The following is a 14,738-nucleotide window of genomic DNA, read 5'->3' as shown; positions in this document are numbered from 1 at the left end:
TTCAATGTCTGTTCCATATGTACTGATAAACCCAGTTTGTTGTACGTGTGTGCTTCCAAGTTAGATGATGTGTTTGGTTTATGTGTACTTGTTAGGAAACGCTACCGTTGCTGAGCTTTGGTTCAGTTTTGTGTGTTGCATGTAGTTGATTTATTTGTACTTTGTGGGAAAGTACCGATATTATATTTTGTAAACACAATATTTATGCTTGGACGAGAATGCAGGTGAACTTTCTAGTCCTGTCAAAACAAGTTGTTTACCATGCTGTTTTAGTCGTGAGTTCGTGGCGTTCGTTCGGATTAAGTGTGTCGGCGCTTTTGATGTACGTCAGAGAGAATGTCGCTAGTTTAGTCCATGCACGGCTCGTATAATGTAGTTGTATCGTGTTCGGTCTGGAATATTCTCGAGATTGAGTATTTACTATATATGCCAGCGCGATTTGAATGTTAAAAAAAGCTTCTATTTGAGTTCTGCTACGATGTGCAGTTGTATGTATTGAATGCTGAATAAATCCTCGAACTCAATTTGACGAGTTGTTTTCTGCTGCTGCGAAGACGGGCGACGTAGAATAAAAGAACACAACTATACGGCATTTGAGAACTTGTGGCAATCTCAAGTGTCGTGTAACAATTGGGGGCCAAGCCAAGGATCTACGTTTAACGCCAAGGGTTTTCCAGCAACAAGGACCAGTGTCAAGACAGTCACAGGAGGTAGCCATCAATCGGGTGTATCCTGAGGGATCAGTATTGAGACTACGGAACCGTGGATTCGGTGTGACTGGTGAAGAGTTTGGTAATCGCCGCAACTCGGTACGGTGAGCGACGCCGGAGTGTATCGGGATTACAGAGGTTAGCTGCCGTTTGGACGAGACGGACTTCGTCGCGGAGCTAGTGCATTAATACTACGAAATACGACTGAGGTACGTCGTGTATGTATCGTGAGCAGAGTGCGCCGTCACGTTAGACGAGGAGGGTGGCAGCCTGCGTCTACGAAGGTGAACAGCAACGAGAGAAGCATCGGAGGTGCAGTAGAGACTGTGTTCTTTTAGAAGACTACATTCGTCTACGTCCGTGGCTGTGAAATAATACAGACGAACGCACCGGAAAAGACCAGAATGGCTGAGTTCTGGGCAAAAGGAGTTGAACTGGGACTGAAAGGCAAGCAGCTGACGGAGTTCGTCGAGTCCCAGACACGACTGCAAGCGCAGCGTGAAGAAAGACAAGCGCAACGTGAAGAAAGACAAGCGCAGCGTGAGCGTGAAGAAAGAGAAGCACAGCGTGAAGAAAGGCAAATGGAGCTGAAACGTGTAGAGCTCCAGATAGAAATGGAGACGAAGCGCTTAGAGCTTCAGACAGAAATGGTGCGTGTTCAAAATGAGCAAGCGGCACCACGCCAAAGAGATAACCAGCAGCAAATGCTACACAGGGCACCGAAACTTCCAGCATTCGCTGACGGGAAGGACCAGATCGACTGCTACCTTGCAAGATTCGAGAGGTTCGCCGAGAGTGCTAGATGGCAGCGCGACGACTGGGCGATTTTACTCAGCGCACATTTGACTGGGGCAGCACTTGAGGTCTACACTAGACTCTCAAATGATGACGCCAGAGACTATGATGTACTGAAGGAAGCTCTGTTGCGTTGCTACAACTTCACTGAAAGGGGCTACCGTCAACGCTTCCGCGAATGCCAGCCATTGTCTGGAGAGACACCGAGCCAGTTTGTGGAGCGCCTGTCGTCATACCTGCAGAAGTGGGTGGAGTTATCAGGTGAAGAGCAGTCATACGAGAGTCTGCGGGACTTGATCGTGAAGGAGCAGTTCCTTAATGCCTGCCCGAAGGACCTGGCGACCCGCTTGGAAGAGCAAAAACTGCGGGGTTTGAAGGACATTACTGATGCTGCTGAGCGTTATCTCATTGCTCATGGAAGGACCCTGGGGACGTCAAAGTCATCGAAACCTTTCCAGAAGAGCGGGAACCAGGGAAACCAACCTGCCAAGGGACAAACTGAGTCCGCACCATCATCCAATGAAGGGCAGAACATAACGTGTTTCCATTGCAATGCCAAGGGTCACCGAGTCGCCAACTGTCCCCAAAAGAAAAATAACGGACATGTCAATGACAAAGCGCAAGAACATCGACGGAGATATTACGACAACAAGAGGCAAACGAGTGGCTCGAACCAACAAGTATGTGCGAGCAGCGTCATACTACCAAGGGCTGCCGAGCAAGTGGATACACCATCGGACGTGGAAGAATGTCTATCTGATGGCCAGCTTCTACTCGCCAATGGCAAGTCAATCTCTGTCGTCGCCAGCGCAGCTGTGTCAGTGTCGAACATGCCCGTGTCGAAGGGATTTGTTGAGAAGCAGGAAGTGACTGTTCTCAGAGATTCGGGCTGCAATGGAGTCATTGTCAAAGAGGATCTGGTGCCAACAGAGAAGTTCACTGGTGACTTCAAGTGGACGCTCATGGCTGACAGCAAATGCGTGAGGGCACCAGTGGCAAAGATCCAGATAGATACTCCATACTTCACCGGAGAAGTTGAGGCCGTCTGCCTGAAGAAGCCCTTGTACGATCTATTAATTGGGAACATTGGGGGTGCGAGACGTCCTGATGACCCTGATGTCGAATGGAGAATGGGCGCAGCTCAGCCTGCTGTTGAGGAGGAAGACCCACTGCCATTCGCGAATGAAGATATCAGCGAACTGTTACGAGATGACAGAGCAACTGTGCATCGCCGCGACCAGCCGCAGGTTGTAAGCGCTGTGACGACCAGAGCCCAGGCGAAGAAGGACAAAACAACTACGCCACTCAGGGTCACCAACAGTTCTGCAACTGCTGTCGTGGACAGGGATCGGCTGATTCAGCTACAGGAAGCTGATTCGACCTTAACAAAGTACAGGAGTCGTCCTGTCAAGGAGATGACTAAGGGCGAAGGCACTGTGCAATTTGAAGTGAAGGCCAAGATTCTGTACAGAGTGTTCCAGCACGCGAGAGTCAACGGTGGGAAGCCATTACGTCAAGTTCTGGTGCCTCAACCACTTAGGCGCCAGGTGATGGAGGTGGCCCACGACTCTATTATGGGAGGTCACCTGGGGGTCAAGAAGACATCGGACAGAATCCAGGCTGCGTTTTACTGGCCAGGACTGCATGCAGATGTGACTCGATTCTGCCGATCGTGCGATATTTGCCAGAAAACCATACCTCGAGGAAGGGTCCCGAAAGTACCGTTGCAGAAGATGCCTTTGATCGACCGACCTTTCAAGAGGGTGGCCATTGACCTCATCGGCGAGATCAAACCGCCAAGTGAAGCGGGTCATCGTTGGGTACTGACCCTGTTAGACTATGCAACCAGGTACCCAGAAGCCGTGCCTCTGAAGAAAATTGACACAGAGACTGTTGCCGAGGCACTTGTGGACATTTTCAGCAGAATTGGGGTTCCTGAAGAGATCCTCACAGACCTGGGGACACAGTTTGTCTCTGAATGCATGGAAGAGGTCAACAGGCTGCTGAGCATTCGTCACTTGACTACGACACCCTATCACCCGATGTGCAATGGGCTGGTAGAAAAATTCAATGCGACGCTGAAGTCCACGCTGAAGAAACTATGCAGTGAGCAGCCAAGGCAGTGGCATCGCTACATCAATGCCTTGCTGTTTGCATACAGGGAGGTGCCACAAGAGTCCACTGGATTCTCCCCGTTCGAGCTGATGTACGGGCGGACCGTGAGAGGCCCGATGCAGATACTAAAGGAATTGTGGACGAAAGATGTGGACACACCTGAAGTGAAGAACAGTTACCAGTACGTGTTCGAGTTGCGAGAGAAACTGGAGGAGACTCTCGAGATTGCGAGAGAAAACTTGAGAAAGTCTCAGGATAGCGGAAAGCACTACTACGACCGCAAAGCCGTAAACAGGAAGTTTACACCAGGTAAAAAAGTGCTGATACTGCTTCCCACTGATCACAACAAACTACTGATGCAGTGGAAAGGCCCATACGAGGTTGAGGCCGTGGTAGGGATCAACGACTACAAGGTGAATGTCGGCAAGAAGTCCAAGATCTACCACGCTAACCTCCTGAAACTGTATGTGGAGAGACCTCCGGAAGCAGTACAGGTCGCAGCAAGTGTGGAAGAACTAGACGAGTTCGACGGCGAGGAACTACTGGAGTTGGGAGACCTCCACAAGAAAGAGGGAGTGGATGACGTCAAGTTAGGACCTGACCTGACAGAAGATCAGCAGAAGGAGCTGCATGATTTTATGGGCGACTTCACCCATAGGTTCTCTGATGTTCCAGGCTCTACGTCCTTGGTCGAACATGAAGTCCACCTCACATCTGACGTTCCTGTTCGCTCAAAACCATACCCTATCCCGTTTCAGGCTCGGGAATCCTTGAAGAAGGACATCGACAACATGTTGAAGATGGGGGTCATCCGTGAGTCATCATCCCCTTATTCATCTCCCGTTGTTGTTGTCAAGAAGAAAGACGGCACAAACAGGGTATGCATTGACTTTAGGAAAGTCAATAAGATCACCGTGTTTGACCCTGAACCAATGCCGACGGCAACTGATCTATTCCGACAGTTAACCGGCAGTAAGATCTTCTCAAAGATCGATCTCAGCAAGGGATATTGGCAGATTCCTGTGCGCGAAGATGACATACCAAAGACCGCCTTTGCAACTCCAGACGGAACGTATGAGTGCCTGCGGATGCCTTTTGGCATGGTGAACAGTGGTGCTACCCTTACGAGGGGAATGCGAAAAATGCTCAAAGGAATGAAGAATGTTGTGTACTACTGGGATGATCTGCTAGTCCACACGGAGACCTTTGCGGAGCATCTGGAGACTTTGAGGGAACTGTTTTCCCGCCTGACAAAAGCCAATCTGACCGTGAGACCCAGCAAGTGCATTTTGGGGACCGACAACGTTGACTTCATAGGTCATTCACTGAAGGAAGGTCAAAAGGGGCTTTTGTTGGAAAACGTTACCAAGATCCTCAATGCGCCACGTCCTGAAACCAAGAAGCAGGTGCGGTCCTTCCTTGGATTGGCTGGGTACTACAGAGAGTTCATTCCAAACTTCGCCGCCATAACGGCGCCTTTGTCGGACATGACCCAAAAAGGATGCCCCAACCGAATACTCTGGGGACCAGCTCAGGAGAAGGCATACCAGACCGTGCGCGACCTGATGTCACGAGACCCGGTGCTACGCCTTCCTGATACTGCCAACGAGTTCATCTTGCGTACAGACGCATCGGACGAAGGGATCGGCGCCATGCTGATGCAAGAACATGGAGGTAAACCGTTTCCGGTCAGCTATGCCAGCAAGAAGCTGTCAGGAGCCGAGAAGAACTACTCGACCATGGAGAAAGAGTGTTTAGCCATCGTGTGGGGAATCAAGAAATTTGAACTCTACCTCCAAGGGGTGAAATTCGTGCTTCAGACTGATCACAAACCCCTCACCTACCTGAACTCTGCGAAGTTTGTGAATAATCGTATCATGAGGTGGGTGATGTACTTGCAGAACTTTGATATGCGAGTAGAATCGATTAAGGGTTCAGACAATGTTGGAGCAGATTTTCTCAGCCGAGTATGTGAGTAAAACTGTGTTCATTCTCCAACAGACTAATGTACATACCTGGATTTCAATCTGATATGTATACATAATATGTGTACAGGTAGCGTTTCAATGATTGAAAGAAATTGGGTAAATTTCTTCTTGTGTTGGGGGTAATGTTAGGAAACGCTACCGTTGCTGAGCTTTGGTTCAGTTTTGTGTGTTGCATGTAGTTGATTTATTTGTACTTTGTGGGAAAGTACCGATATTATATTTTGTAAACACAATATGTATGCTTGGACGAGAATGCAGGTGAACTTTCTAGTCCTGTCAAAACAAGTTGTTTACCATGCTGTTTTAGTCGTGAGTTCGTGGCGTTCGTTCGGATTAAGTGTGTCGGCGCTTTTGATGTACGTCAGAGAGAATGTCGCTAGTTTAGTCCATGCACGGCTCGTATAATGTAGTTGTATCGTGTTCGGTCTGGAATATTCTCGAGATTGAGTATTTACTATATATGCCAGCGCGATTTGAATGTTAAAAAAAGCTTCTATTTGAGTTCTGCTACGATGTGCAGTTGTATGTATTGAATGCTGAATAAATCCTCGAACTCAATTTGACGAGTTGTTTTCTGCTGCTGCGAAGACGGGCGACGTAGAATAAAAGAACACAACTATACGGCATTTGAGAACTTGTGGCAATCTCAAGTGTCGTGTAACAGTACTGATGAACCCAGTCTGTTGTGTGTGCTTCCAAGTTAGATGTGGTATTTGTTTTATGTTGAGTGATGAACCCAGTCTGCTGTGTGTTCTTCCACCAGTTAGATGAGGTATTTGTTTTATGTAAACGGATACACCCAGTATGTTTTGTGTGATTCCAAGTTAGAGGAGGTATTTGTGTTGTGTGTACTTATTCACCCAGTCTGTTGGGTGTGCTTCTAAGCTACTGGTACATGTACGTACGTGTGTTCTACGTGCAGTGTGAAGATGATTTATTCGGAGGTGCATGCCATTTAAAGTCGTAGATTCTTTTGCTTGTGAGTGTTTTAAAGTTCTTGTTATTTGTTTTTGTCCCACTAACTGACAGTTTTGATCATGTGTTCCAGGTTCGTCGCTTCATGACAGATAGGGACGTCAGTGTAGCCGAGTCATCTTTCCGACAAATCTTGGAGCAGACATCTCTTAATATTGCCTGGGTTGACAAATACTTCAACATAATCAAGGACTTCTTGGAACAAAACACACTCTGATCAATTAACAAAAACGGAAATGAAACGTGCCATGATCAACAGCTGATACTAACGAGAAATACATTAATATGAGTCACACACGAAAGAGATAGCTTGTTAACGTTCTTAATGTTGTTACTGTATATAACATGTATACAAGAAATTAATAAAAACACGCTTAAACCAAAGAGATGGGTTTATTTGTGATATTATGATGAATTTTAATTATGCCGAGTTGTTCTCTTACATGAAAGAAAAGATTCCAGTAAAATCAACTTTTACAGGTAAGAGCAGAACAGAACTTCTTTGAACGATGTGCATGACTGTTACAGGGAGACATTTTGAACAGTCTGTTCCTTAGGTTGTCATCAACATTTGTGGAAAGACGTTTTTCCAAGCATATAGTGTGATATCTGATTCATCATCGCTTGCGACATTCATTTAGTTTGATTTTTGATATCATGTCTGTTGTGCATTGCACTTCACGATAGCGTACATCTCCAGAATAAACTTACTCGTTTGCCTTTGTTTAATGTTTACCTTGTAGCTTAATTCTACTTTTTCAGTTTGTTTTCTTCTTTTCATTGCTTCCAGTTATGATTTTTTTTTCAATACGTTTTTTGATTTTAAATGTTTCGTAAGATTAGTCTGATATTTTTTCTTCAGTTTGCTTGTTATGTTTTTTTAATCTTTTGAAATGTTTTGCTATGAATTGTAAATTGTTGTTAGTCCTACAGTAAAAGTGTATAGTACCGTACATTCCACGTCTTAAAATTTGTACAATGGCTATGTGAAGGCAAGATACGATTACATGTTATTATGTACACTCTTCGTTTTGAGCTCGGATTTTGGGCTCAGTGCTTTTGACTTTTGATACCTTTATACACACGCCATACCGACTTTTCTGTGCTTTTGTTTTTCTTAAGTATCTTTTAGATTTAATTTTTCAATGTTTGGTTCTTTGTTTGATTGTGTGTTTGTACTTGCTCTTTTCACTTTCAAGTAAAAACAAACCAAGAAATTCCTCCGAGGTAGGAAAAACACCCCCGCCTTACCATTCTCACTGCCACCAACTGAGAAGGTTATTTCCCTTTGACCATTAATATGTCCCTCTATAAGTCCTTGTAGAATCTTAATCCACCAATAACTCCCTAACCGTGTGTTTGACTGGTCCCAATTTTTGTAAGGACCGTCTCAGGAATGTATAGAACCTGTTCACCAAGTTTGGTGACGATCGGTCCGTTCATTCTTGAGATCTATATGCGAACACAAACACACAAACAAACAAACAAACACATCGACCGAATCCTATACACACCCCTATACCGGGGGTGTAAAAAATAGTCTCTTTTACGACAGTTTGGCTGCAGGCTATCTGAGTAGACGTCCACATAGATGCGTGTACGTAGCTAGTAATGTAAGCATGTACGTATAGTTGACTATTGAGTATTCCAGCCGCAACTATACATTTTCATTGAATATTGAGATAATAAATCCCAATCAAAACATCGCTGACTTGTGCCTACTTATCTTAGAAAGCCGTTCAATGAAATCCAGCTTATAAATGCGTGTACGTAGCTAGTAATGTAAGCATGTACGTATAGTTGACTATTCCAGCTGCAAATATAAATTTTCATTGAATATTGAGATAATAAATCCAAATCAAAACATCGCTGACTTGTGCCTACTTATCTTAGAAAGCCGTTCAATGAAATCCAGCTTATAAATCATGTCCGATGTTAAGAGCCCCCCCACCCCCACCCCCTTACCCCCCGTAAATCATTGTGAACATACATCATCATAGATCCATCCAGGTTTATTCAGATGCGATCAGAAAAACCTTCCTTTTGGACACGTTACAATTTTTTATTTTTTTTAGAGCTTGTCTGCTTCTGTAGAGAAGTGGACTTTGCTGCTGAATTGAAATCCGAAATGACACTTATAATAATCTGCAAATATAATCAGCAATAAATTCCAACTCGACATAGGAAGCAGACAGACTACGGTTTGTCTGTGCGTGTGAGTCCATGTCTGTATCTCATGCGCTTAGAACTGTACCCACAGAATACGCGCGATATAAGCCTCATATTGATTGATTGATGTATATCCCATGTCAGATCTAGGGTGCTTACATGGTCATTTTCAAGCCAGGGTTCTTAGCAACTGTTTGCTAGACGTATTGCTGGTTTGTAAGATTGTGTGTGTGTGTGCTTTTGTTAACCAGAGAATAAATTGTTTTGAGTGTTAATGTTTGTTGTGATTATAATGTTGTGCATAAATGTGTGTAGTTTAGTGCGTGTGTGTGTAAATGTATGTGTGTGTCTGTGTGTGTGTGAGAGAGAGAGATAGAGAGAGAGACAGTGAGGGGGGAAGAGAAAGAGAGAGGGGAGAGAGAGATGAGGGGGAGAAAAGGAGAGAGAGAAGAATAAATAGAGAGGGGGAGATTGAGAAGATACTCATTTGTGTGTGTGTGTGCGTGTGTGTGTGTGTATACATGTGTGGGGTGTGTGTGTGTGTATGTAGCCTATGTGTGTGTGTGTGAGAGAGAGAGGGAAGAGAGAGAGAGAGAGAGAGGGGGGAGAGAAAAGGAGAGAGAAAGAGAAGAATAAATAGAGAGAGATAATATTAATAATAATATAATAATAATAACGGGTATTTATATAGCGCCTTATCCGAAGTTCAAAGCGCGTATGCCGTGTGAGATGGACTTTTTTACACAATATATCACGCATTCACATCGGCCAGTAGATCAACAGCCTATAGGCGCTGCATCCACTTGTGTGTGTGTGTGTGTGTGTGTGTGTGTGTGTGTGTGTGTATACACATGTGTGGAGTGTGTGTGTATGTATGTGTGTGTGTGAGAGGGAGAGAGAAACAGTGAGGGGACATAGAGAAAGAGAGAGGTGGAGAGAGAGGGGGGGGGGGGGGGAGAAAAACAGAGAGAGAAGAATGGATAGAGAGAGAGGGGGAGATTAAGAAGATAATCATTTGTGTGTGTACGTGTGTGTGTGTGTGTGTGTGTGTGCGTGTGTGCGTTTAACGCTGTGAAACGCTGCACAGCTGCAATGGGGATGATACTTTTGACTATATTTCCTAGGAAAAGGTGTCTTTTTAAATGCAGTGCAGGTCAATTCAGCTTCCACGTGTCATGAGACGCTTACATACAGAGATAGCCCAATGCCGATGCATTCTGCCACCCCTAAATTGTACTCATGGATTGAGCTGTCAGGACTCGTCTATTTCTGTCAGTGTGGGTAGAGAGGGCAGTCTTCAGTGAAAAGAACATCTTCGCACGATCGCCCCTAAAATGCATGCGTGATCTGAACCTTCAGCGACGAGACGGGTCTATTTTGTTGAATGTGGGTAGAGTGGTTAAAAATAGCAAAACGTTTTTCTGCGAACACACCGTTTCTTAGAAAAATAAATCGTTTTGTCTCTTCTCGCACAGAACGTTTGCTCTAGGCAACGCACCTCAAATACAATACAATAAGATAAATCACAATACAATAAATACATTGTACGATCAAATCGAAACAGAGCAGAGTAATGTCTTGGGCAATCTCAATGGAAAGGGAGATCACACCAGTCTGCTTTCCAACTGTTTTAAACCGAACTGACCAGATCTATTATGTCAGATCCTCACCCGAGAATCACCTTCCAGACTGTCACCGAACGGTACAGAATTCTGTTTTGGTTGGGTTTGTTTGGTGCTGTTCCTCCGTCCTGTCGCGCCCATCTCCAGAAGTAAACGAAGACACTGCCCTTACAGTATGCCCATTTCCTCAACTGACGGTCCTCAGTTTGTCGCGATATAACCTTCGTGGTTGAAAACGACGTTAAACACCAAATAAATGAAGGTCCTCAGTTTCGGTCGTAGTCGGTCGGGGTTGGCCAAGTCAACTCTTGGACCAAAAACATTAAAAAAAAAAAACATCTACACGATCCTCCTTTCATTAAATAACCAGCTCAGGTCTGAGGTCATAAAGTTGTTTTCTTCGCACAGCTGCAGGTTAATGAAAAAAATGTAATTACTATTACCAGGAATGTGTCTCTTTTTTTTTTTTAACACAGTAATAACATCAATATAACCAGATGGTTCTTAGCCCTTTTCCGCCTTCATTAATCATTCCGAACTTGCTTGGGTTAATACACTCGTCTGTGTCAGAATATTCTACACAGGGGAGGGGGGGGGTGAATGCATCATGACTCTGTCCATGGTAGTCTGTCTGTCTGTCTGTCTGTCTGTCTGTCTGTCTTTGTCTGTTCGTTCGTCTGTTCGTACGTTTGAAATGTTTGTGCATTTGTCTGTTCTCTGTTCTCTATATATCTCTGTCTCTGTCAAGTTGGAAGATTAGGCTTGGCCTAACATCTTAATTCCTTTATAATAAAGTTTTGAATCAGACTCTCTTTCTATCTCTCTGCCTAACTGTCTGTCTTTCTTTCTCTGTCTGTCTGTCTGTCTGTAATTCCCCCCTCCCTGCCCCTCCCCCCCCCTCTCTTTCTCTCTGTCAGTCTCTCTTTCTCTCCATATATATATATCACTCTCGTTTACTGTTTGTGACAGCCTGGATAAGCACCTCACTCAAGTCATATACTATGACTCATATCGTCACAAACGGGCGAAAACAGCACTGAAGTCGCGTGAAGCGATATCAAAACATTCAGTCAATACGTCGGCCTGAAACAAAACGATAAACACAGAAAACCCAGGATCATTCATCGGCAATCCAATTGAGGCTCTGCTAACAGAAGACCGAGACGGGTCGCCCTGGTCTTCGCGAAGGATGCGAACACAGGACCAATTTTCTTTTATTTGAGAGCGTCTTCAACGTAAAAATAACATATATATATCGTGTACGGCGCAATGAAGACCGCTGTGCGAGCGCTTGCACTTCGCAAAAACACAGCCAGCCCGCGAGCAGGCGAACACAATAATGACCTTGACACGCGGAACCCTGTGATCACTAACCCTTCCGCGAGAAAGTTTCGCATGCTGATAGTCCAGTCTAAAGCGAGCGAGCCTTGCGCTGTTACATTTTGGTTACATAAATATCAGGTTAAACTAGATCACAATTATTGGCTGTTAGCAAGCGAATGTACAAAAGAAGAAAGATTGAGATTGTTACAATGGAAAATTTTACATAATATTTATCCCACGAATATATTATTAAATAAAATGAAAATTAGAGAAACAAAATTATGTACATTTTGTAAACACATTGATTATGTTGAACACTTTTTTTGGCAGTGTGAGAAGTTGACGAGCTTTTGGGAAAATGTTGTCCATTATATTTTTAGAAATACAGGATTAAACGTGCACCTCTCAGAACACGATGTCTTGTTTGGTTATCAACCTAATAATATATGCCAAAATAATAAGGTAATTAATCACATTATTTTGATTGCAAAAATGTGTATTAGTAAATATAAGTATGGTGACAGATACGATTTGAATAGTATATTGGAAAATGAAATGTACATTAGAAGATTGTGAGTACTGTATAAGTCGAGACGAGGTGAAGTTTGTTCATGGAACGTTTGATAATTTGAAAAAAAAGGATACATTATAAATGATACCACCACCATCATTACCCACCCCCACCCCCGCCTCTCCCTCTCTCTCTCTTTCTTCCTCTCTCTCTTTCTCTCTCTCTCTCTCTCTCTCTCTCTATCTCTCTCTCTCTCGTCTGTCTGTTATGTCTTAATGTTGTATATATATATTTATACTTGCCATTTATGATACATGTTGAAGGATGAATGATGATACATTGTAGACGGATGCATGTTACTGATTAAAAGCCCCACAATGATGTGCTTGGCAAATAATAAAAAAAAAAAAAAAAAAAAAAAAAAAAAAAAAAAAAAAAAAAAAAAAAAAACCATATATATATCGTCGGATTCAGGAAACGATTGAAATACAATGCAACAATTTTTGTTCCTGTCACTAGAATTTTAATTGTATTGCTATTTTTTACATTTAGTCAAGTTTTGACTTAATGTTTTAACATAGAGGGGGGAATCGAGACGAGGGTCGTGGTGTGTGTGTCTGTGTGTGTGTGTGTGCGTGTGTGTGTGTCTGTGTGTGTGTGTGTGTGTGTGTGTGTGTGTGTGTGTGTGTGTGTGTAGAGCGATTCAGAGTAAACTACTTGACCGATCTTTATGAAATGTTTCATCAGAGTTTCTGGGTATGATATCCCCAGACTGTTTATTTCATTTTTTCGATAAATGTCGTTGATGACGTCATATCCGGCATTTTGTAAAAGTTGAGGCGACACTGTCACACCCTCATTTTTCAATTAAATTGATTGAAATTTTGGACAAGCAATCTTCGACGAAGGCCGGACTTTGGTATTGCATTTCAGCTTGGAGGCTTAAAAATTAATTTATGACTTTGGTCATTAAAAATCTGAAAATTGTAATACAAACTATTTTTTTTATAAAACGATCCAAAATTACGTTTATTGTATTCTTCATCATTGTCTAATTCCAAAAATATATAAATATGTTATATTCGGATTAAAAACAAGCTCTGAAAATTAAAAATATACAAATTATGATTAAAATAAAATTTCTGAAATCGATGTAAACACAATTTCATCTTATTCCGTGTCCGTTTCTGATTCCAAAAACATATAGATATGATATGAAAAACACGTTCAGATAGAGATATTATAAAAAAAAAACAAGAAGAGCAAACGCTCGATCGAGTCACTTTCGCAGTTCTGAATATTATATGAGGCATCAGATGGACAGGAAGAAATTGCTATTCACAACACAATGAGTCACGTTCACATAAAATTTGAGCCCGGTCACTTTTATAGTTTCCGAGAAAAGCCCAACGTTAAGTTGTGTGTTGCCGAACAGAAAAGGCTAGTTATCTCCCTTGTTTTTCTGATAACGTTCGTAAAAGGCTACAGATGTAAATACTTTGATGTAAAGAATAATCCTACAAAGTTTCAATCACATCCGATGAACTTTGTCAAAGATATAAAATGTCTAATTTTTCCTTTGACGCTGACCTGTGACCTTGAAAAAGGTCAAAGGTCAACGAAACCATCGTTAAAGTGTAGAGGTCATTGGAGGTCACGACTAAACAAAATATGAGCCCGATCGCTTTGATAGTTTCCGAGAAAAGTCCAACGTTAAGGTGGTGTCTACGGACGGCCGGCCGGACGGCCGGCCGGACAGACTAACACTGACCGATTACATAGAGTCACTTTTTCTCAAGTGACTCAAAAAGCGTGCTATCCTCCTCAGCGCAACCGCTACCGCGCTTTTCTGGATTGTTGATTTCACTGCCTTTGCCACGAGCGGTGGACAGACGATGCTACGAGTGTACGGTCTTGCGGAAATAATGCAATGCGTTCAGTTTTATTCTGTGAGTTCGACTGAGCTTGACTAAATGTTGTATTTTCGCCTTACGCGACTTGTTTGATAATTTTTATGAACAAATTAATGTATCAAATTTGAGCTTCCAAGCTGAAATGCAATCCCATAGTCCGGACTGGGTCAAGATTGCTTAACCAATATTTCACTCAATAACATAACATAATGTCGTAACAGTGCAGCCTAAGATTTTCTAAAAAGCCAGATATGACGTCATCAAAGACACATCGAAAAACTGAGCCAAAAAAACGTTAGGAATATCTGTTCGAAGAAATCACTAGTAAATCTCAATGAATATCTTTCCACACCCACACACACACACACACACACACACACACACACACACACAGAGTATATACACCTTTATCCTCGTCTCGATTCCCAGTCTATCTGAATTTTGCTTGTCAAACCATGACTAACAAGAAATTCCTCCGAGGTAGGAAAAACACCCCCGTCCTTACCATTCTCACTGCCACCAACTGAGAAGGTTATTTCCCTTTGACCATTAATATGTCCCTCTATAAGTCCTTGTAGAATCTTAATCCACCAATAACTCCCTAACCGTGTGTTTGA

The 14,738-nt window shown here is 43.1% G+C and overlaps 1 protein-coding gene across 1 annotated transcript in view; it reads left to right on the top strand.

Moving 5' to 3' along the window:
- Positions 1 to 9,027, top strand: part of LOC138950689 (uncharacterized) — a gene marked incomplete in the record, with an annotated part of 144,084 nt that extends 135,057 nt beyond the window's left edge. The window contains 1 exon segment of the mRNA XM_070322403.1: positions 6,657 to 9,027. Within this exon segment, the coding sequence (XP_070178504.1) occupies positions 6,657 to 6,800 (144 nt within the window).
- Positions 9,028 to 14,738: the final 5,711 nt, after the last annotated feature.

This window comes from Littorina saxatilis, linkage group LG16 (genome assembly GCF_037325665.1).
Source record: "Littorina saxatilis isolate snail1 linkage group LG16, US_GU_Lsax_2.0, whole genome shotgun sequence".
Taxonomy (NCBI): Eukaryota; Metazoa; Mollusca; class Gastropoda; order Littorinimorpha; family Littorinidae; genus Littorina; species Littorina saxatilis.
Note: the sequence above shows the minus strand (reverse complement) of the source record. Positions and strands in the feature narration are given on the sequence as shown.